This window comes from Dama dama, chromosome 2, assembly GCF_033118175.1.
Source record: "Dama dama isolate Ldn47 chromosome 2, ASM3311817v1, whole genome shotgun sequence".
In the NCBI taxonomy this organism is placed as follows: domain Eukaryota; kingdom Metazoa; phylum Chordata; class Mammalia; order Artiodactyla; family Cervidae; genus Dama; species Dama dama.
This window is the reverse complement of record NC_083682.1, coordinates 21,800,751-21,821,981: the sequence shown is the minus strand read 5'-3', so window position 1 is coordinate 21,821,981 and position 21,231 is coordinate 21,800,751. Positions and strand designations below refer to the sequence as shown.

The 21,231-nt window shown below is 45.3% G+C and overlaps 1 protein-coding gene across 1 annotated transcript; it reads right to left on the bottom strand.

The window, feature by feature from the left end:
- Positions 1-7,320, bottom strand: ACRV1 (acrosomal vesicle protein 1). Its single transcript, XM_061167197.1, has 4 exons — positions 7,223-7,320; positions 4,374-4,913; positions 2,178-2,297; positions 1-1,187 (listed from the first exon to the last, which is right to left on the bottom strand). Exons 1-4 carry the CDS (start codon positions 7,272-7,274, stop codon positions 1,063-1,065), a joined length of 837 nt encoding a protein of 278 aa, XP_061023180.1. The 5' UTR covers positions 7,275-7,320; the 3' UTR covers positions 1-1,062.
- Positions 7,321-21,231: the final 13,911 nt, after the last annotated feature.

Below are 21,231 nucleotides of genomic sequence, written 5' to 3'. Positions count from 1 at the left end.
AGGGTGATGCTGTCTTTCCTCACTGCCTTTCTGGGCTCTTTTCAGCGGATCAGCTGTGAAAACACTTTGAAGAGTGTAACTGTAATACAAGATGAGAGGGGCTTATACAGTTTCCACCTACCCCTCTATGCTGAGACAAGCCAGTGACATTGTGTGTGAGAAAAAGATTTAATTAAGATAATTATGACCTGTTCTATTTATGTAGCAGATAAAAGGAATCATTGTTATAATTCTGTTAAGCATAGAGTCTCCACTTATAACTCTCAAGGTCCCAAGAAGAGGGGTAGGTTTTGAACATTGTGGTAAGTAGAAGTGAGTTTGGTTTCCATAGGGATGGAAAGGTTGGGGTCAGAGATAACGACTTGCTATATTAGTTTAAGCTCCTAAACACCTACTTCGCATTCCTCTTCATGGTCCCTGCCCTGGGGGACCCCTTCACTTTGAGAAATGTGGAATTGTTTAAAAAAGCATCCACTTTAGGGCTTCCCTGGTGGTCCAGTGATAAAGAATCCACCTGCCAATGCAAAGGACGTGGTTTTGATCTCTGCTCTGGGAAGATCCCACATGCCGCAGGGCAACTAAACCGGTGCGCTTTAACTACTAAGCCGGCTTGCCTAGAGCCCTTGCTCTGCAACTGCAGTTAGAGAAAGCCTACACACAGCAGCGAAGACCCACCACAGCCAAAAATAAAAAAATGAAATAAGTCTTTTTAAAAAATGCAACCACTTTAGTGTGTGGAGCAGAAGGAAGCTCAGGGTGACCCTGCCCCTGGTGGATGGGAAAAGATGTCTGCCTAGAGTCAGTATTCTTTAATTATGCATAATTTATTGAGAAAGAAAAGAATGTTGAGAGATGGGGTAAGGGATAAGAAAGACGGAGGGCAGAGAAGGATGGATAACGGCATGGAGAGGAAAGATAGGATATTAGAGATTCTGGTCTGACAGGCAGAGAAAGATGTAATTAGCAGTTGCCTGGGGAAGACACTAAATATAAATTGAGCCCGGTAGGGTGGTGGAGGATTTTTGCTGCCTGAGTCAGATCAAGAAGCCAGGGTATAGGCTGCTAGATCTTGTTGCAGAAAGACTGATTCCGACAGCATATAATTTGCATCCTGGTTCCGTGGGAGAAGAGGTTCATGGATGGGCACATGTTCTCACATCCCTGAACCATGAATTGAAGTTTTCCACCTGAAAGAAGCAGAGACAGGCTGTAAAGAGTACAGGCTTCCTTACTGAATCTTCCCTTTCATCCATGGTCCCCAGAGTCCCTGCAGAGCTTGACCAAGTCCTCCAACGTGCATGTTCTTTCTCCCCTCCCCTTCCACCTGTTTCTTCTGGGCTGTTTCCCCATCAGTTGCCTACTCTCTCTAGTGAGGGACTAGACAAACCACAAGGGAAGTCAGGCAGTGGGGTTCACAGGATAAAGTAACCAAGATCCCTTCCCTTATTTGAGGGATAAGGACTGAATATGGGCTTTCCAGGTTGCACTGTGGTAAAGAGCCCGCCTGCCAGTGCAGGAGACACAGAAGATGCAGGTTCGATCCTTGGGTCAGAAAGAACCCCTGGAGTAGGAAATGGCAACTCACTCCAGTACTCTTGCCTGGAGAATCCCATGGACAGAGGAGCCAGGTGGGCTACAGTCCATGAGGTCATAAAGTGATGGACACCTCTGAGCAGCCAAGCACAAGGACTGACTGTAAGGGTGGAGAGGTGTGGGAATACACTCAGACAGGTCTGGCAACTTGTGAACACAGACTAGTGGGCAACTGTTGACTACTTAATTCATTTATTCAATGTTTACTAAATGCATACCATGGACTGGGCATTGTGCTGAGTGCTAGAATATAGAGCCATGAACAAGACAGACACATTTCTGAGCTTGCAAGTCACTGTCCCACTGGCTTAAGGGGCAAACTCACACATTAATAGGAAGAAACAATCTCCCTGTCTTCTTTAAAGATATCGGAGGCCTTTGGGGAAGGGCCTCTCCCTCAATAGCTGGAATTCTACTCTTGATTCTTGAAAGAATTGAGGTCCTCTTGAATCTAGAAGCTTCTAGGGAATCCCAGCTTGATCCTTCCTCCGGCCCCTGCCACCCTAACCACCCCCTCTCCCATCAGTACTCAAGTTGGGTGATGAGTTCTCTGTCAAAGACCAGCCCATGAAGTCCCCACATACCTTCAAAGATCTTCTTTAACATGCACTGCTGGGAATTCTGGGTGGCGCAGACTCCCTCGCCACGAAGACATTTTCCTTGGTCGTTCATATAAGAGCATGTGTGGCAGCTTAAGGACGGGCCTGAAAAGTTTAAGATCAGCCTGATGAAATAACCCTGTGACCCAGGTGTGTAGCCTTGAGTCACACATCTGGGAAGGGAGGATGGACAACAAACAGAACCATTTCGTGGGTCTGAAAAAGCATCTTCCCTTCCATACCAGAGAAAAGGACTTCATCCTTACTGCTTCATCTATGATATTCATTGCTGATGAATCCCACCTTTCTCCCTCTAGTACTGACTTTAATTCATAGCTCAGGGGCTTCCTGGACATTGCTCATTAGATGCCCTTCTGCTGTGTCTAACTCAATAGGAGCAATGGAATTTTTCACGTGATGTTCATACTCCCCACTATACTCTCACTTATCCACAAGGCACAGACATTTGCAGTAAAATTTGACTGATTAATAAGCTGTGTTAAGGACTTCCCTGGTGATCCAGTGGTTAAGACTCCTCCTCCCAATGCAGGGTGGGGGGAGGGGTCAATCCCTGGTTGGGGAGCTAAGAACCCACATGCCTCAAGGCCAAAAGATCAAAACATAAAACAGAAGCAGTACTGTAAAAATTCAATAAAGACTTGTTAAATGGTATGCATCAAAAGTAAATAAGAAAGAAAAGAGAAATTGCTATTTTAAAAAAAAGACAGCCTAAAAAACAAAAAAGAAGAAGACTATGTTGGAATGTTCTAATGTTGCAAACCTATAAAGTGTTTGTATCAATTCTCTACTCTCAAATTCACCTCAACCGGGCAGTTTGTCACAAAGGGCAGAGCCTGTCTGAAATGACTCAACATTGCCTATTTCCACTGCCAATTTCCTAATTAAGGAAGCATAAAGTGGAAAGAATATGGACTTTGGAGTCATACTTCAGTTTGCTTCTTTCTAACCAGAGGTTAGGTTTGCTTCTTTCTAACCAAAGGAGGGAAATCTCACTTCTCTCTTCTGAAAATTTGGAATACTGCTACTTACACAAATGGGGTGAACATAAAGTGTTTATGTCTGGTAATAACTTGAGACGTTAAACCTTAAATCTTGTTTTCCTTCCTTGAACAAACCCTTGTTCTAAGAACCAAAGAACTGCAGTTGTCCTGGGAACTTACTTCTGTGTCTTGCAGACAGAAGTGTCAGCATGCTTTACTTTCCACTGATAAAAGAAACGTTCACATATTGAGGTCTAGAGAAGTCATTCTGGCTTATACATGAGTTAACTTGAATTTTTTGCTAACTACATTAGCTTCTTTGTGGCCTATCAAACATACATTGTACATCTCCTTTAATTATTAAAGGAAAGGTCACATTGACCAGAAGTTAAAAAAAAAAAGTCCACATTAAAAATAGAGATTAAATACCCTTCTTTCTGGGACACCGATTCTAGTCCTACATTGATGATTAAACTCCCTTTCCAGGTGGGGAGCCCAAACTGTATGTGCTGTATGTGTATGAACTGGTCTGTTGTGTTTTTTAAAACCATGAAAAAATATATCCCTGATTTGTTCAATGTGCCTTGTTTGGATGAGATATAAAACTGTGCTGTAAACTGTTTCTCCAGGGCCGTTTCTCAGACTAATCTGCAAAGCCAACTAGTCCTCAGTTTGGCTCAAATAAAACTTTTCTATTATTAATGATTGTTTATTATTTCCACTGACATCATGTTCAAACAAAAAAACCCAAGAGCTACCAGTTCTGGTGCTAGACATGTCGTTGTAGGATTTGCAAAGATTTTAACATAGTTTTTGAACAGGCCGATTTAGCCTGAAGCTCACCAAGGTTGTCTTCCATGAGCCCCTTCTTCCAGTGGAGCTGTGGGTGTTCATTTTCATAATTTCTTATGTGGAATGAAGTTGCAGGGACAGCTGACAGTTTGTGTTTTGTTTTTCTTAAAGAGGGCCCTCTGAACTGTTTAGCCTTCAAAAGCCCCACAACACCTGAATCCTGCCTCTGGGGATTCTTGCCAAGAAATGTAAAGAGATTCTTCGAGAGAGTTGTTTGTGCTGTGTCTGAACTGTTCTTTCTTCTGGACGCCTTAAAACTGGCTTTCCTGATGTATTACCTACTTCCCACCGAAAGGCAAGGAAAGGCACCCACGCAAGTATGACTCACCTGAAAATGTGCTTGAAGGCGGGAGGTCTGAGGGCTGTTCCCCTGAAGATTGATCGCCCAGTTTATCACCTGAGACCTGTTCGGCTGAGGCCGGTTCAACTGCAGACTGTTCCCCTACAGGCTTATCACTTGCAACCTGTTCGCTTGTGGGCTGTTCGCCTATGGCCTGTTCACCGACAGACTGTTCGCCTAGAGGCTGCTCACCTATAGGTTGTTCCACAGAAGGCTGTTCACCGGAAGCGTGCTCATTCAGTGTGTGCTCACCGGCAGCGGCCTCCCCTGGAGCATGCTCAACCGCAGTAGCGTGATCAACTGAAGCGGGCCCGCCTGCGTGTTCAACTGCCAGCGGCTCACCGGAAGCATGTTGGGCTGCAGCTGTCTCACTTGAACCATGCTCACTCAAAGCGCTGTCGACTGAAGAAGTCTCATATAAAGCCTCATCCGGAGGGTTTGCAAGTGAAAAGTAGTCACCTGAGAGTTGCTGAACTGATGCCTGATGATCCATAGAGCCAAGAAGCTCATCAGATTGAGTTGATGCTCCTAGGATGGAGAAGTAATAGAAGAGAGATGGTGAGGGTGAGAGAGAATGTCTGGGTAAGGAGTCCTTTCCTATGGAGCAAGGCTAATGTTGTGGGATCGCTAGGTTTCTGGGGGTCTGGTCAAGCACCTGAAGGTACTGCAGAAGCTAGACGCAGTCAACCGATGGCTTGAGGGACCATGAAGGCCAGGGGTGTTAAGCAACCACAGAGACTACCTTAGTGGTTGAAGGGAAGAATTTTAAGATCCACAATATTTGTGTGGATCTGTGTACCCTGAGTGGGCACAGGGGCACCAAAAGTGCCTGTGCCTTCCTGACAAAGCCAGCATCAGGAAATCAACATCCCATCGTTGATGTAATCAGAATTCCACCACTGGCCTCCCTCCGGTTCCTCTGTGGGCGAAAGGTTGGAATGGGGATACAACAGAGAGAGACTCTGCAGTGTTTCAGCAGCTGAGTAATTCTAGCTGAAACCGAGGGTGGAAGATTTTAAACTCCAAACAAAATGAATTTAAAACTAGAGATAACAAATATTTAATGAGGCCACGACAATTACCAGAAGGGATTAAGACCTTTATTTGGCAAGTTCATGTTTTTTCCCACCCCCAATCCCCTATCCATGTGGTTGGGAACCGGAAACCAAGTTGCTATGAATTATTAAGATAAAAATATGATGTACTTCTATATCTCTGCATTGAGATTCCTTTTGATGTACCATTTACTCCTACTTCATGGAGTTGTCATGAGTCTTCAATAAGGTAAACTGTGAAGTGCCTAGTCCATTGCTGAAATGCTCAATTAACTTTAATTTTTCCTCCTCCTGACCTTGCGTTTGGAATTACAAAACTTAGCTGGTCATTCTCTTCTGACCTATCTCTACTACATTTAATCCAGTTTATCAATGACTGTCAGACAAATACTCCTTAAGTACAGCTTTTATTTTAAAGGGTAGCATCATGCAGACAATTTGATTATTACTCTTTTTTAAATTACTATTACTCTTTGAGTAACTGATTTAGGCTGAATAACCTAGAAGAGGGTGGGGAATAGACTTTAATGACAAGTATGTTATTAATCCCATCAAAAAGCTGAGAGGAATATAATATAGTCAGTATCATCCTGGTTATAATCCTGTAAGAATTTGTGTGTGTGTGTGTGTGTGTGTGTGTGTGTATCTTGAGTGATTTGAAGTCCTTATTACCAATGACTTTCAAAAGACTAGCATTAGAATATGTTGATAAAGGAAATATAAGATAGACTAAGGCTTTTGCATAAGTGCTGAGTTGTGTACACTCTTTGCAACCCTGTGAGTCTGCCAGGCTCCTCTGTCCATGGGTTATTCCAGGCAAGAATACCAGAGTGGGTTGCCATTTTCTCTTCCAGAGGCTCTTCCTGACCTAGGGATAGAACCTGCATCTCCTGCATTGGTAGGTGAATTCTTTACCACTATGCCACCTGGGAAATCCTACTAAGGCTTTTAGGAGTTTTTAATTTTAAAAAGTTGTTACAGAAATACTACCTGCTTGACTGATTCTTCAAAAGTGAACAGAAGTTTTAACAAAGAGATTTTTGATACAAAAAAAGAGTTTTGAAAAAGCACACTCCTTTCTTAGTCATTCTTATCATTTATGACTCACTACCTCACCAAGTGGCTGGCACATACTACCATCTGGTAACTATGTAGCTTGTTTCTGAGTCAATTTTTGAAAACTGAAGAAGGCAAAAGACAAAATCTCAGAGAACTGACATTACAGAAAACACTCTTGTTTAACGGACAGCTCGAAACTCATGGCCTCTCACTTCTGCAGGAGGAAGAAGGGAACAGAGTTCACCCTGAATGGGGATCCTGAAAGAGGAAAAACGGATGACTGAACGGATAGACCAGAACCGGGAAGAGGAGGCTTCTAGGATCTCTGGCCCCAGGATGACATTCAGGCATACCTCACTCCCTTCTCCTGTTTCTCTCCTTCTACCTTAGCTACACAATGATCCCACACACTCAGTTCATCGGGGCCAACCTTCCCAGGCTTCCAGAACCCTAGACCTGTCTTCTCATTTCACAGAGCATCAGATACAATGTCAAGTGGCTGAAAGCATTAGGAATGAGACTGTGCCAAGCTAGTCTCTGATGGTGAAGCCATTGACTAAGAGGAATCAACCAATTCAGCAACTCTCAGAGTTGGCTGAACTTGTTCAGCCACTCCTACTTCCGAGTCAGATTGGTCTGGGTAGCTAAGATGCTGGTCTTCCATCTTCAAGGGCGCTAAAGAGGCCTCCCCATGTGCACCTAGAGCCAAGAGACAGGACTCACCTCTGGCAGATCCAAGGAAACACAGACTCACTAGTAGAAGGAAATTCTTCATCTGGATTTTGGACAAGAGGGGCCCCCGCTGTGGGGCGCCCAAGAGCAGTGAAGAAAAACTGTGAGCAGAGGCTTCCAGTGCCAAGCCGCAGAGTCTGGGAATTCTAGAACCTCAGAGACAATCCGTGATTCCTCACAATGGGCTGTGCTGATCAGGTGACTGATCCGGCATGCTGACGCTCTGGCAACCCCCAGCAAACCACACTGTGAGGGCTGATGTGCCCCGTGCCTGGCACTTTACTGTGGCTCTCTGCCTTTTCTTTAAAAAATCAAGTTGCCAAAATAACATATACTCTATGTAATAAATTTTAAAAGCCATCTACTCTCTTTTTAAAGTGTTCATGACCGTGAGGTGTGATTAGCTGTTTTTTTTTTTTTTTTTTTTTTTTGGGTTCTCTGGATCAGCCCTTTTATTTTGGTCGGGGGCCTCAGAAGGCTGATCTCTATTGAGCTGATCACCTGAAGGCTGGTGGCTTTGGCTTCAGATTGTGTTTAGCCAGGGGAAGATTGGAGAAGGGAACTCACACACACAGAATGAGACTGAAGTATTTATTCCTCCTATTGCCTTCCTGCCACGGTTCTGATGCTGGCTGGGTCTTGACAGGACTGTTTCTGTTGAGTGTCTCTCCTCGTGGCTCCCGTTCTCCACCAGGCTATGGTAGCATGGCTTCCTTCCCCTCCCCTTCTCAGGTCTAGGAAGGATGATGATTTCTTACTGTTGCTAAACCTGGATGCCCCAACTTTATTTTTGTTGTTGTTGTTTCCTTAACCCTGTTCACTTCTGTCAATCATCTTTTCATAAAGGTCCATATCAATCATGGTTTTGGCAGGAAACAGATGGCAAACTCAGATGGGTGACAGGAGAATGTACCTGATAAGGATATGGAAAAGGGATCTACAGCCTCGAGCTGTGACTGCTGAGAAGATGGGTACAGCGAAGCATCTACCTGGTATTACGCTGGAACTTTTGGAAGACGGGGCCTCCCAGGTGGTACTAGTGGTAAAGAACCCACCTGTCAATGCAGGAGCTATAAGAGACGTGAGTTCGATCCCTGGGTTGGGAAGATCCCCTGGAGGAGGGCATGGCAACCCACTCCAGTATTCTTGCCTGGAGAATCCCATGGACAGAGGAGCCTGGAGGGCTACTGGTGGCAGAGATCTCCTAGCTCCCATCTCCTGCCTCTTCTTTTCTCACCTCTCTTGGACCCTTCATTACATATACCACGGAATGCTGGATCTAGAATAGACATATTTGTCACTCATAATTATTGAATGCTCTTCTCTCCGATTAGACTTTAAGCTCCATGAAAGTGGTGTTTCAGTCTGTCTTGATCACTGTTGAGTCCTTGCTACCTGAGAGCATGCTGACAGACAATAGGTGTTTAATACTGGGTTGGCCAAAAAGTTAACTTGGGTTTTCCATAAGCTGTTATGGAAAAACCAGAATGAAGTTTTCGGCCACCCCAGTACTTTTTTTTTCCTCCATGAAGGAATGAATGAGTTGCCTTTTCTCTACTTCATGGAGGTAGAGGTATAGGTAGCCCCTAGAGTGGGCTGGGTGAAGATTCTGGGTCAGTTGGAGAAAGCAGGACCTCAGGGGTCAGATGTTGCAGAGGCCTACCCTACTTGGCTTGAGCTGGAGGACAAAACTAGGATTCTCAGGTCTTTCAGTTCATCTGGGCAGTGCTACTGCCAGGCGAAGCCATCAAGACCATGCAAAATTGCTGGGGTCCAGCCTCGGCAGGATCCAGGGGGTACCCTCAGGATGAACAGCGTCAGCGAGAGAGAGAGAGAAACATGTGAAACCAGCCTTGATAGGGCCAAGTCTGCAAGGGAGAGAGAGAAATAGAGAGAGAGAGAGAGAGAGAGAGAGAGAGAGAGAGAGACCAGACGGGGGGTGCAGCAGAGTCTGACAATGCTTTATTTTTTACCGTGGCTTTTATACCCTAAGTTAGTACATTTCTAAGGGGAAGATAGTTTAACATTACATCAGCTTGTCTTTCACGAAACCAGGGTGTTTCCTGCATACTTCTTTGTTTATGAGGGTCTTGTACATTATCTTCTGGCCTGGGGGCCTATTAACATTTTATGCAAGTCAGGTGTATGTAAACCTATTTTGTTTCTATGGTGACCTTAACTGAAAGGTAGCAGTCTCATAGGGCAACAGTACAGAGTAGAAGTATAACCTTGTTAACACAAAAATTAATCTTTCTGCAGAAGTTTTCAGTTGTGTTTATCTAAGAAGTTTACCCCACACTGACTCTGTGACTTTGGTGAAGCAGCTTCTGCCTAGCACTCCTGGCTGACAATTAACAACCATCTCATTGTTACCACACTAGGGCTAAGTTCTTATTTCTCTCAATCTTTAACTATGTTAACAATGGTTTCTATAACACAACCTTAGCACATTAAAAGCAAAAACACAGCAAGCAAAACACAGCAAGCAAACGTCAACCCAGTAACCACCTTTAGAATAATTTTTCTTATGTTTTCTAATAGGACTCCTTCACCCCTCAAAAGGGCTCTATGTCTATTAGGGCTTTTATATAATCAGGTTGTTTATGCTATTTTATGATTAGGATGTTATAAGCAATCATGCATATTAGTACCAAGGGCATAAATGTATTTGGCTAACAAACTACCAGCAAAGGAGTTTAAAACACTCCTTTCACCCTGGATAATCTCACAAAATACCACCACCTGGGAAACTTATTGATTTAAGTTCTAAATTGATTCTTATTTGGGAAGAGATCGGGGAAGGCCCTCTGCCTGTGTCACAGAAATTAGGGAGTAGTCTATTGAAGCAGGCATCAGAAAGACAGATATCATCTTTAAGGTGAGCGCCGGGGGCAGCTTTTCGGAATCCCTGAAAACCTGATCTGCCTTGCCTGTCAGGCTTTCTCCTCGTGACCTGTCATGGGTTGGATCTCGTGAGCTGGCCTTTTCGAAATCCCTGAAAACCTGATTCACCTTGCCTGTCAGGTTTTCTCCCTCGTGACCTTGTCATGGGTAGGGTCTCGTGTGTTGGCTCCCGGCACAAAATCTGTCCTGACATTTCCTTCCTCTGTCTTGTCCTTCTGTTCCTCCCCTTTCCTTCCTCCACCTTTATCCCAAGCTCCATCCCAAGCCACCTCCATTGCTATTGTTCAGTCACTAAGTCATGTCTAACTCTTTGCGACCCCATGGATTGCAGCACGCCAGGCTTCCCTGTCCTTCACAATCTCCTAGAGTTTGCTCAAACTCATGTCCATCGAGTCGGTGATGCCATCCAACCATCTCATCCTCTGTCACCCCTCTTCTCCTCCTGCCTTCAATCTTTCCCAGCATCAGGGTCTTCTCTAATGAGTCAGCTGTTTGCATCAGGTGGCCAAAGTGTTGGAGCTTCAGCTTCAGCATCAGCCCTGCCAATGAATACTCAGGGCTGGTTTCCTTTGGGATTGGCTGGTTTGATTTCCTTCCTGTCCAAGGGCCTCTCAAGAGTCTTCTCGTGCCTACATCCATACCCGACTTCTAATTATTCTCTGAATATGCAATGCCCTCTGTATTTTTATGGTTCCCCTCTCCCCTTCCTGACACTGTACTTCTCCATCTCAACGTCCTGACAAGAATTAATTCTTAATTCATGTCAGTCACCACCTACCATTTGGAGACTCCCCAGATCCACCAATCTGTTGCACAGACTCCTCTCTTTTTAGTTCAGACCCATATGTCTGAATACCAGCTGGAATACCAGCTGGACACTTCCATCTCGATATCCCAGAACACGTGAAACTCAACATTTGTGATGCTGAAATTATCATGTGTACCACCACTACTGAGCTGGTGCTCTGGAGCTGGGGAGCTGCAACTACCGAAGCCCGCCACGACTACGGAAGCCCGCCACGACTACCGAAGCCCGCCGCGACTATGGAAGCCCGCCACGACTACGGAAGCCCACCACGACTACCAAAGCCCACCCACCTAGAGCCCCATGCTCTGCAGCAAGAGAAGCCACCACAACAAGAAGCCCAGGGCGCTGCAAGGAAGAGTAAGCGCCCCCTGGCAACAGCCAGAGAAAAACCTGCGCACAGTAACTCAGACCCAGCACAGCCAAAAATAAATACATAAATAACATTATTTTTAAAAAATTAAAAGCTAGTTAAAAATGAGAGCAAAAGAAACCAGGAAAGAACTTCTTCGGTAGAGCAGGTGGAGGTGAGTAGAGCCTGTGTGGGGGACTGAAGGGCTCCCATCAGGCGCTGAGTTTACCGCGTCCTGAGGAAGTCCAGCCCTTCACCTCATCTCCCATTGGACTATAAGCTTCATTCAGTTTTTATTATTAGGGGAATGAACTGTTGCAAAACGCCAAATGTCCTACCCTGATTGTACATGATGAGATATATATGGCTCAAAACATGCCCTGGGGCAACCAACACCTAACCCAGTCAAATCAAGAAATACTAACAACAAAGAAAAACCAACCAACCACCACCAACAAAAACGGGAATTCCCTGCAGTCCAGTGGCTAAGACTCTGTGCTTCCAATGCAAGGAGTGTAGGTTCAATCCCTGGTCAGGGAACTAAGATCCTACATGCTGTGTGGTGTGACCAAAAAAAAAAAAAAAAGCATTTATGTACACAGGGTTTTTGAGAGTCTGAGGTTTGAGGATGTAAACAACCACTTCATTGCTTACAACCGCTCCTCCCTCTCCACGCCTCTCTCTCTATTCTCTGGAGCCCTAATAACCACAGATCTCCCCCAATCTTCCTCACATCCTGGGAAGAACAATTTTCTTCTCCACCCCCTGTCTTACCCTTGGTTCTGCCTTCACAGATGTACAGATTTCACCATTTCTCTACAAAAACAGAGGCCTTAGCTTTCAGAACTGGAAAAGTTTGTAGTTTTTTCTTTGCCATCATCAGTAGGGAACTTAATCTATCCAAGACGATGCCAATTCACTTAGAACCAGTGTTTTCAATAATTATATTTCTCCATTACATGAATAATATGTTCCTCTCATTAATCTATAATACCCATTTCTGCCAATAGATTTCTCTAGACTTCTTAGCAGGCATTCAGAAAACAGTTTTTAACTTTGGCTATGTACAGGACTTTCTGCAAATCTGAGGAAGAAGTCCTGGGCTAAGTCTGAAGGCTCACACCTATGGAAAAGCTCAGAAGTCTAGTTCTGACAGTTACTTCTTATATTAATTTTGTCAGAATGCTGGCTGCTGAAGCTCACACACTGAACTGACATGCTGGCAGTCCTATGCATTCCTACTTTTGTTCAGTGCTGTGCTTAGGTGCTCAGTTATGTCTGACTCTTTGTGACCCCTGGACTGTAGCCTGCCAGGCTCCTCTATCCAGACGAGAATACTGGAGTGGGTAGCCTATCCCCTTCTCCAGAGGAACTTCCCAATCCTGGAGTCAAACTGGGGTCTCCTACAGGTTCTTTACCAGTAGTACCAGTACTACTCAATCTGTACTTTTGAACATTAAATGCTAAATCTGGTGCAGCTACCGACAAAGAATGCTCCCATTTGACACAAGAGGGTGCCACTGACCAGACCCACCTCACTTAACTCAGGCAGCTTGGTCTCAGCAGTGTTCTGGAGATTACTCCAAAATTGTTTCATTCTGCTTCTCCTGATTGCAAAAATAAAGTGGGAAATTGAACAACAAAAATGGTGGTACCAGAAATAAGAATGTTAGGTTCCATAAACTTAGTATTTGAGTTACAAATGAAAAACAACTGCACCAAAATTAGGCCCCTGAACCTCAACTGGATGCTCTTTGGACTTAATCCAGTTGCCTTCACACATGAACAGTTGTGAGGATCACTGGCCATAAGGAATAGGTTTGAACTCTGAAAGTAAATATATTATAGATTGTTTCTAAATGATGACCTGCAATTAGGAATTTAGTATTTTAGTTAACTAGGAATGAAGACCTGGTTGTGACACAGAGGCTCCTTTTTCTTTTCAATAATACTTATTTTTGGCTGTGCTTGGCCCTTGTTGCTTTGCGTAGGCTTTCTCTAGTGGCAGCAAGCAGGGGCTGGTCTTCGCTGCAGTGCGCGGGCTTCCCAGCGGGATGGTGTCTTGATGCGGTGGCTTCTCTCGTTGCAGAGCACAGGCTCTAGGTGCACGGGCTTCAGCAGTCACAGCTCATGAGCTCTACAGCGCGAACGCAGTAGTTGTGGCACACAGGCTTAGTTGCTCGGAGGCATGTGGAATCTTCCCAGACCAGGGATCGAACCCATGTCCCCTGCCTTGGCAAGGGGATTCCTATCCACAGCACCAGCCAGGAAGTCCAACACAGAGGCTACTTTCCACATTTCTACTTTCACATGCACTTTCAGGTTCAGAGTATGTCCAGAAGTTAGTGATACCTGTATAAAAATATCTATACTTTCCATGTAGAGTATCAGATAAAACATTCCCCCCCAAAACCCAGGAAATGGGTGAGGTAAAGATATTATGCTCATTTTACAGATGTAACTAACTGTTTACTCCTTCATTCCATCTCCCCTTGTTGCAGAGGGCCACATCCCTGAAGTAGCCAGCTATCATCCTGAATGTCATCTCCCTCCTCTTAGAGGATCCTCTGCTCCCCTCCCTGACTCTCTCAGCTCCTAGGCGTTGCTCTCCAGGCATCAGCTCCAACTTGAACTTGAGGTTGGGCTCCAGTCAGGGAGCTGGAAGATTCAAGTGGCAACTCAGATGAGCTCCGAGGAAAATAGAAAATAGTAGGGGCTGGTGTCTGTTTAACACAGTGTTCAAAGTCCTAGCCACAGCAATTAGACAAAGAAAAATAAAAGGTACCCAGATTTGAAAGAAAGAAGTAAAACTGTCACTATTTGCAGATGACATGATACTTTATAAAAAAAAAACCCTGAAGTCTCTGTCAAAAAGGTGTTAGAACTAATAAATGAATTCAGTAAAGTTGCAGAGTGTAAGATTAGCATACAGAAATCTGTTGCTTTTCTATACACCAATAATGAACAAAAAGAGAAATGAAAAAAAATTCCATTTAAAACTGGAAACTGGCAAAAGAACTGTACAACCAAAGCTGTAAAAAAGATCTTCATGTAACCTAGTAGGATGGACAACAAAGGCATTGCATCGGAACCTGCACGCTTGAAGGAATGTGTAAGGAAGAGAAGGTCCATACAGATGGACTCCTGCCCCGGGGGGTGAGCAAGTAAAGCTACAATTAGGGCATCCCATCCAGGGTCCCAAGTGGAGGAGACAAGTCCCCTTGCCTCCCAGGAAATCCACTGGCACAGACCAAGGGCTGGAGGAGCCTACACTGTACTTGTGAGGAATGCATGCATGCTGGCTTGCTGTTGCCTTGCTTTACTTCCCAACCTGAAGGTGCAAACACCCTGGCCCACTCACAGCACACCAAAGGCTGACACGAGATCTGGGGTAAGATTTGCCTTAGCTCTGCAGAAACAGACCAGGGCCCCTGGGGTGTGATTGGACGGGAACCACAGAGCCCACTGACGGCCCACGAGGGGCGGCGGTCTCTGGCCATAGCAGACGTCAGAGTATGTACCAGGAGACGCCACAAGAGGGCGCAGCCGCTAAGCACGGAATCTCAGGCCCTGGGGGAGGACTTGGTGTCACTTCAGTTTAAGTCGCGTCTGACTCTTTGCGGTCCCATGTCCATCGAGTTGGGGATGCCATCCAACCATCTCATCCTCTGTTGTCCCCTTTTCCGGCCTTCAATCTTTCCCAGCATCACTGGAAAGTCTTTTCCAGTGAGTCAGTGCTTCCCGTCAGGTGGTCAACGTGTTGGAGTTTCAGCTTCAACATCAGTTCTTTCAGTGAATATTCAGAACTGATTTCCTTTAGGATTGACTGGTTGGATCTCCTTGCAGTCCAAGGGACTCTCAATATTCTCCAACACCACAGTTCAAAAGCATCAATTCTTTGGTGCTCAGCTTTCTTTATAGTCCAACTCTCACATCCATACACAACAACTGGAAAAACCATAGCTTTGACTAGACAGACCTTTGTTGGCAAAATAATGTCTCTGCTTTTTAATATGCTGTCTAGGTTTTAGCTTTTCTTCCAAGGAGCAAGCACGCATAAGTGGCTCAGATGGTAAAGAATCCACTTGTAATGGGGGAGACCTGGGCTCAATCTCTAGGTTGGGAAGGTCCCCTGGAGGGATCCCCTGGGCATGGCAACCCACTCCAGTGTTCTTGCCTGGAGAATCCTCATGGACAGAGGAGCCTGGTGGGCTACAGTCCAAGGGGTTGCAAGAGTCGGACACGACTTAGCAACTAAGTTCTCAGCACAGACAGACAAGGGGGGCTGGCGTATGACTCGGGTAGGCCTCAGTGGCCACAGCCTCTGCAACAGGCTGGGTGGTGCCACAAGCGGGTGCAGTGGTTAAGCGCTGAACATCGGATAGGCCCTGCGAGAGGACTTGGTTTAGCTACAGCCCAGGGTCTGGGGAGGACAGGTCTTGGGAAATGTCAGCCACCTCAATTCCTGCCGCCACAACAGCCTGACCTCCAAACCCACACCACCACTCCACACCGCAGGCATACCCTAGATCTGAGATCGACACAACAGGAAAGGCCGTGAAGTTGGGCTGGATTGAACACAACCATGGATGCCTAGGCTAGAGCGTTTGGACCCTCTGTGACTGCACAGGCTTCACCTGCTTCAGCAATCTTCTGTTTGGGGCAGGGAATGCACTCAACAGCAATGGAGCCTGATCAAACCAGACCCTTGGGACCTCTACTTCAGCAACTGGGGAGCAGACCCCACCCTTGCCAGAGCAGGGACAGCACAGTGTGGAGAGGAAGCCCCACCTCATGTCCTGCACAGGCTCTAAAACCCCAACACAACACACACAGCCTACCAAGGGCATAATGGCCAGCACACTCGGAGGAAAGACATGGCTGGTGTCCACACTAAAACCAGTCCTTGTAACAAAAATACTGGACACGGCGTACACAGGGATGCTCCCACATAAAAACACTCCTTCAAGACCACAGCAGATAACAGTTTCTCCTAAATTCATAGAGACAGATGAAGTTCAGTAAAATGAAAATGCAGAGGAATGACTCTCAATTAAGAGAACGAGAAAAATGCCCTCAAAGAACAATTAATGAAACTTTACCTCCCAGTCTACAAGACCTCAGATTCAAAAGTCTTAGTTGCTCTGTCATGTCCAACTCTTTGGGACCCCATGGACCGGGGTCCCACCAGGCTCCTCTGTCCATGAATTTCTCCAGGCAAGAATACTGGAGTGGGCTGCCATTTCCTCCTCCAGGGAGTCTTCCTGACCCAGGGATCAAACCCAGGTCTCTTGTGTCTCCTGCATTGGCAGGTGGATTCTTCACCACTGAGCCATCTGGGAAGCCCAAAGTTGTTCCAAACAACTACTGTTTGTGCTTGCCAAAAAAACCCTCTGTGAGGCCAGGTTTTGAAAAAAGTCTGGAAGCCTCTTAGAAGAAATTAGAGTTCTTTTGGGAAGGAGAAGGAGGGAAGGATAGAGTGTGTCAGTTTGTTATCCTGCCACATAATTGGGGCATCTTGTGTGACTAATAGTGGCTTCCCAGGTGGCCCAGTGGTAAAGAATCTGCCTGCCAAAGCAGGAGATGTGGCTTCCATGCCTGGATCAGGAAGATGCCCTGGAGGAGGAAATGGCAACCTGCTCCAGTATTCTTGCCTGGGAAATCCCATGGACAGAGGAGTCTGGCTGGCCACAATCTATGGGGTCGCAGAGTTGGACACGACTGAGCACACACACACACACGGACTCACACACGACTAATAAACTGCTATCAATCTCCCCTGTCCAACTGTTACTTGTTGTGTATTTAGCCATCTTCATAACCTCAAGGTGGATAGTTTCTCCTCTTAAATCAGCACTTGCCATGGGCACTTGCCATCTACCTCTACAAGGATTAAATTATGTACTGCTGCAGCTGCTGACTTTGAACACCCCCACTGAAAGAAGCTCAGGGTGCAGAACAGACATGAGACACTCTGTTCTCTGGGGAAAACTGGCAGAACAAGTATTTAGATAGATATCTTCAGGAGCCAATCTTATGAGCCCAGTTCTTTTATCCCCCCATATCTAGAAAAGCACTAAAATCCTTCATGATGATGTCTGTTCTTCATGATTAGCAGAAATCTTCTGGAAAAAAAAAAAAAGTGCTTGATTGCATGTACTCCCCCTTCACCAAAGTATACACCAAATCACATGTATACTGACCTTCTCCACCCTACCTCTGTGGAGCGGTTCCTCAGAGCTATCTGAAATGTGGTCTCCTGGGCTATAGTCCTCATTTTCCCCCAAATAAAACCAACCATGAAACCCTCACGTTGTGCTTTTTTTCCCCCTAATGTCAGCACTCTCCATCAAGGAGAGCAGTATGTCATTGTAACACCCACTGAGCTGGGAGCTTCCCTAGACTTGGATTCTTTGTAGAGAAGCTCCCAGAGACCGAATCCCTCAGGGCTGAGCTAAGCTGCAGGTTCTACTCCCTCTTTCTACCTGCTGCTGCTGCTAAGTCACTTCAGTCCTGTCCGACTCTGTGCGACCCCATAGACGGCAGCCCACCAGGCTCCCCCGTTCCTGGGATTCTCCAGGCGAGAACACTGGAGTGGGTTGCCATTTCCTTCTCCAATGCATCAAAGTGAAAAGTGAAAGTGAAGTCGCTCAGTCGTGTCTGACTCTTCACGACCCCATGGACTGCAGCCTACCAGGCACCTCCATCCATGGGATCTTTCTACCTGAGCCCCTCAGAAACCACATAATCAAGAGACTAGAAAAATCACTTGGTAAAGCAATTTTCTTCAGTCAATATGCTCATGGAGGCCAGAAGAGGGTGAAGCCGAATAGGTATCTGTGCCCCAACACTGAATTAAATCTCAGAGATAGAGTTTGGAGTGAAATAGAAAAGAATAACTTTTTTGCTTTGCTAGGCAAAGGGGTCCAGAGACGTCAACACTGTGTGTTCCAACCTAGAGAGAGTAGTGAGTTTTATAGTGTTCAAGGAGCAGGATGTGATCAGCTCATGGACATTCTTCTGATTGGTTGGTGGTGAGGTCAGTGGGAGTGGTCATCTTCAGCCTCTGGTTCCAGCTATCTGAGGTCTAGGTGCCTGTGGGCAGCTTGCCTCTCCCACCTGGAGGAGTTTCTCTACTTGAAAAACAACTCAAAAATATTGTTTTGTGTATGCCTTGAGGGGGGACCAGAGCCTTGCTTCCAAGGCTGCACTGTTGCGTTCTGACCATTCCTCCCTTATCTCTGCATTTCATCCCTTCCACAATCAGCAGCTGTCTGAACCTGCCCTTTGGAACTCAGGGAAGGGGACACAGGAAGGCTTTCGTGCCCAGGAGCCCTGTGGGGTCCTATTCAGTTTCAAGGACCCCAAATGAAACCTCTCAGAAAACCAAGACATTGACAAAGGGATAATTGGAAATGGCAACCCATTCCAGTGTTCTTGCCTAGAGAATCCCATGGACAGAGGAGCCTCGCGGACTACAGTCCATGGGGTCACAAAAGTCAGACAGGACGCAGCGACTAAAGATAGAGAGAGAGAGATTTATTTTTATATTTTTATAAATAAGTCTTTACTTATTTATTTGGTTACTTATTCTTAGCTGTTCTGGGTCTTTGTTGCCGTGCGGACTTCTCTGCAGTTGTGGCAAGCAGGGGCTCCTCCCTAGTTGTGGTGCTCAGGCTTTTCATTGCGGTGGCTTCTCTTGTTGCAGAGAGCTCTTGGGCTCTAGAGCACAGGCTCAACAATTGCTGTACCCGGGCTTAGTTGCTCTGCAGAGTGTGGGATCTTCCTGGACCGGGGATTGAACTGGTGTCCCCTGCCCTGCAATGTGTATTCTTAACCACTGGACCACCAGAGAAGCCTGATGTTTTTCTTCTAAAATAACACTTTAAAATATTTTTAAAACACTGAACTTGTGGTGTTGGGGTCCTTTAATGGACCGGAACCTGGTGGTACAGAGTCAACGATAAGAAAGTAAAAGAGAGAAAGAGGCTGATATCCCCTGGCTTACGCAGAGGACCAATAAAGCCCTTGACACAGGACTTGCATTGCTCACGAAGGCACCAGGCGCCTTCTCGAGAGGGTCTTAGAAGCCCAGGCAGGAAAGTGAGCATGATGGGTCTCCACGCTCTAGAGAGTCAGCCAGAAAAAGAGAGAGAGAGAGACAAAAAAAGACCCGGGGACCTAAACTCTGATGAAGCAAAGGTGCTTTAATGATTTTTCTATGAGTATATATAGGCTGTAGTTCAAGAAACTTCTTTCGGGAATGATAGAGATCAGAAAACCAAACATACAGTAAAACCGTTACCAAGGGAACAAGGGGTAATCCTAGTTACAAGGTCAGGAGACAATCCATATCTCATGAAGGGGGAGCAAGACTAAGCAATTTTGTCAAAAAGAGAATGTTTACTAAAGGAGACCCAAGCCTGCCTCACACAATGACCTCAGTCCCTGGGAGCAGCGTGCTGTTCCGCTTGAAGAGGGACAAAGGACTCATGAGAGGCAGCACATAGGCATCCTCCCGTCAAACACTCCCTGACAATTCCCCCTTATTTATTTATAATATTTGTAAGAAGAGTTCTGACCATCAGAGTTTGTTTAGTTTTGACAATCTTTGCATGAAGGCAATGGTAGACAACAAATATAATTGTTAAGACAATCACCAAAATTATGGTTCCAGACCCAATGCTATGAGTAAGACTTTGAAACCATCCACGTGGGTCTAGCCCAGATAATTGATCAGCTAATTGTTTAGCTAAAGTTTCCATATCAATGGAAGAGGACAGATTATTAGAAAAGGTTTCAAATATTTCCTTTTGTTATAATTGTACATTCAGAGAGGCATTATCATGTATGTTTTGTAAATGAAACTTGATTTGTTTCCAGTTGTAGGCACTATTATTGAAATGAACAGGAGTAACACAAAATTGAGTAGAATTCCAGTCACATTTTAGCATCATCTGTTTTTGTACATCTGTTCATTGATCTCCAACCCATTCAATGGCTGTTCTCAGTTCCTGTATTTCTTCTTGAATTTCTTCATCTATCTAAGTCTGAGTGGCCCATATAGTATGGGCATCTTTAGTCCAATTTTGAATAAAATTATGTGTCTGAATAGAGGTTTGTAAAGCAACACCAGTGAGAGCAGCAGTGGTGCAAATGGCTATTAATCCAAAATACTAAAAATCAGCCATCCAATGAATCGTTTAGATCACCGGAGCAATTTAGTAAGCGACCGGGAAGCAAGTCCAGCCATGGGACCTTCTTCCCAGGGCCGTTGGAGATTTATTGGTAACCATAGACTACGTTGAGATCGAAGAATCAAAAGAAAGTCATATCTTAAGGAAATAGAGGAGTTAAGACAAGTATATAATCTTCAATTTATGCAAGTTACAGAACGTAAAGTCTTATTGAATTGTAAGTTTCCTATAGCTATAACAAAAGGAAATGGAACACAGGCTTGTATAAAATATGACTGAGTATAGCGAAAGAAATAATTGCTATGGCTGTGATTGGTCCTTGTGAAATGTCCGGTCCAAGTCCCAAGTTCCTCAGTGCTTGCAGCAAGCTTCCAGATATCCCATTGATCAGGCCCAGTCTGTTTATCGAGGACGATTCGAGGACGAGGGGGGGCCATTCCACTGTCATGCCATCCAAGAAGTCCTCTGTCATGGTGATGCTCCATTGTAGTATTGGTAACCTTCCATGCCACTTGGGTAATGTAATCACATACAGTACTGTGAATATCATCTGAGCAGTTAGATAACCACATACTATGGGGTCCCCAATCAACAATTGTATGATTGGCTAGAAACATTAATTTTCCTGATTTGGCCTGACATTTGTCCCAATGAACAGGAATATATTTAAAGTTCTTATTAGTAAACCCTTGGCATGTTGTTCTTTGTTCTTTCCCTAATTCTTTCCCTAAAGTTTCAGTAG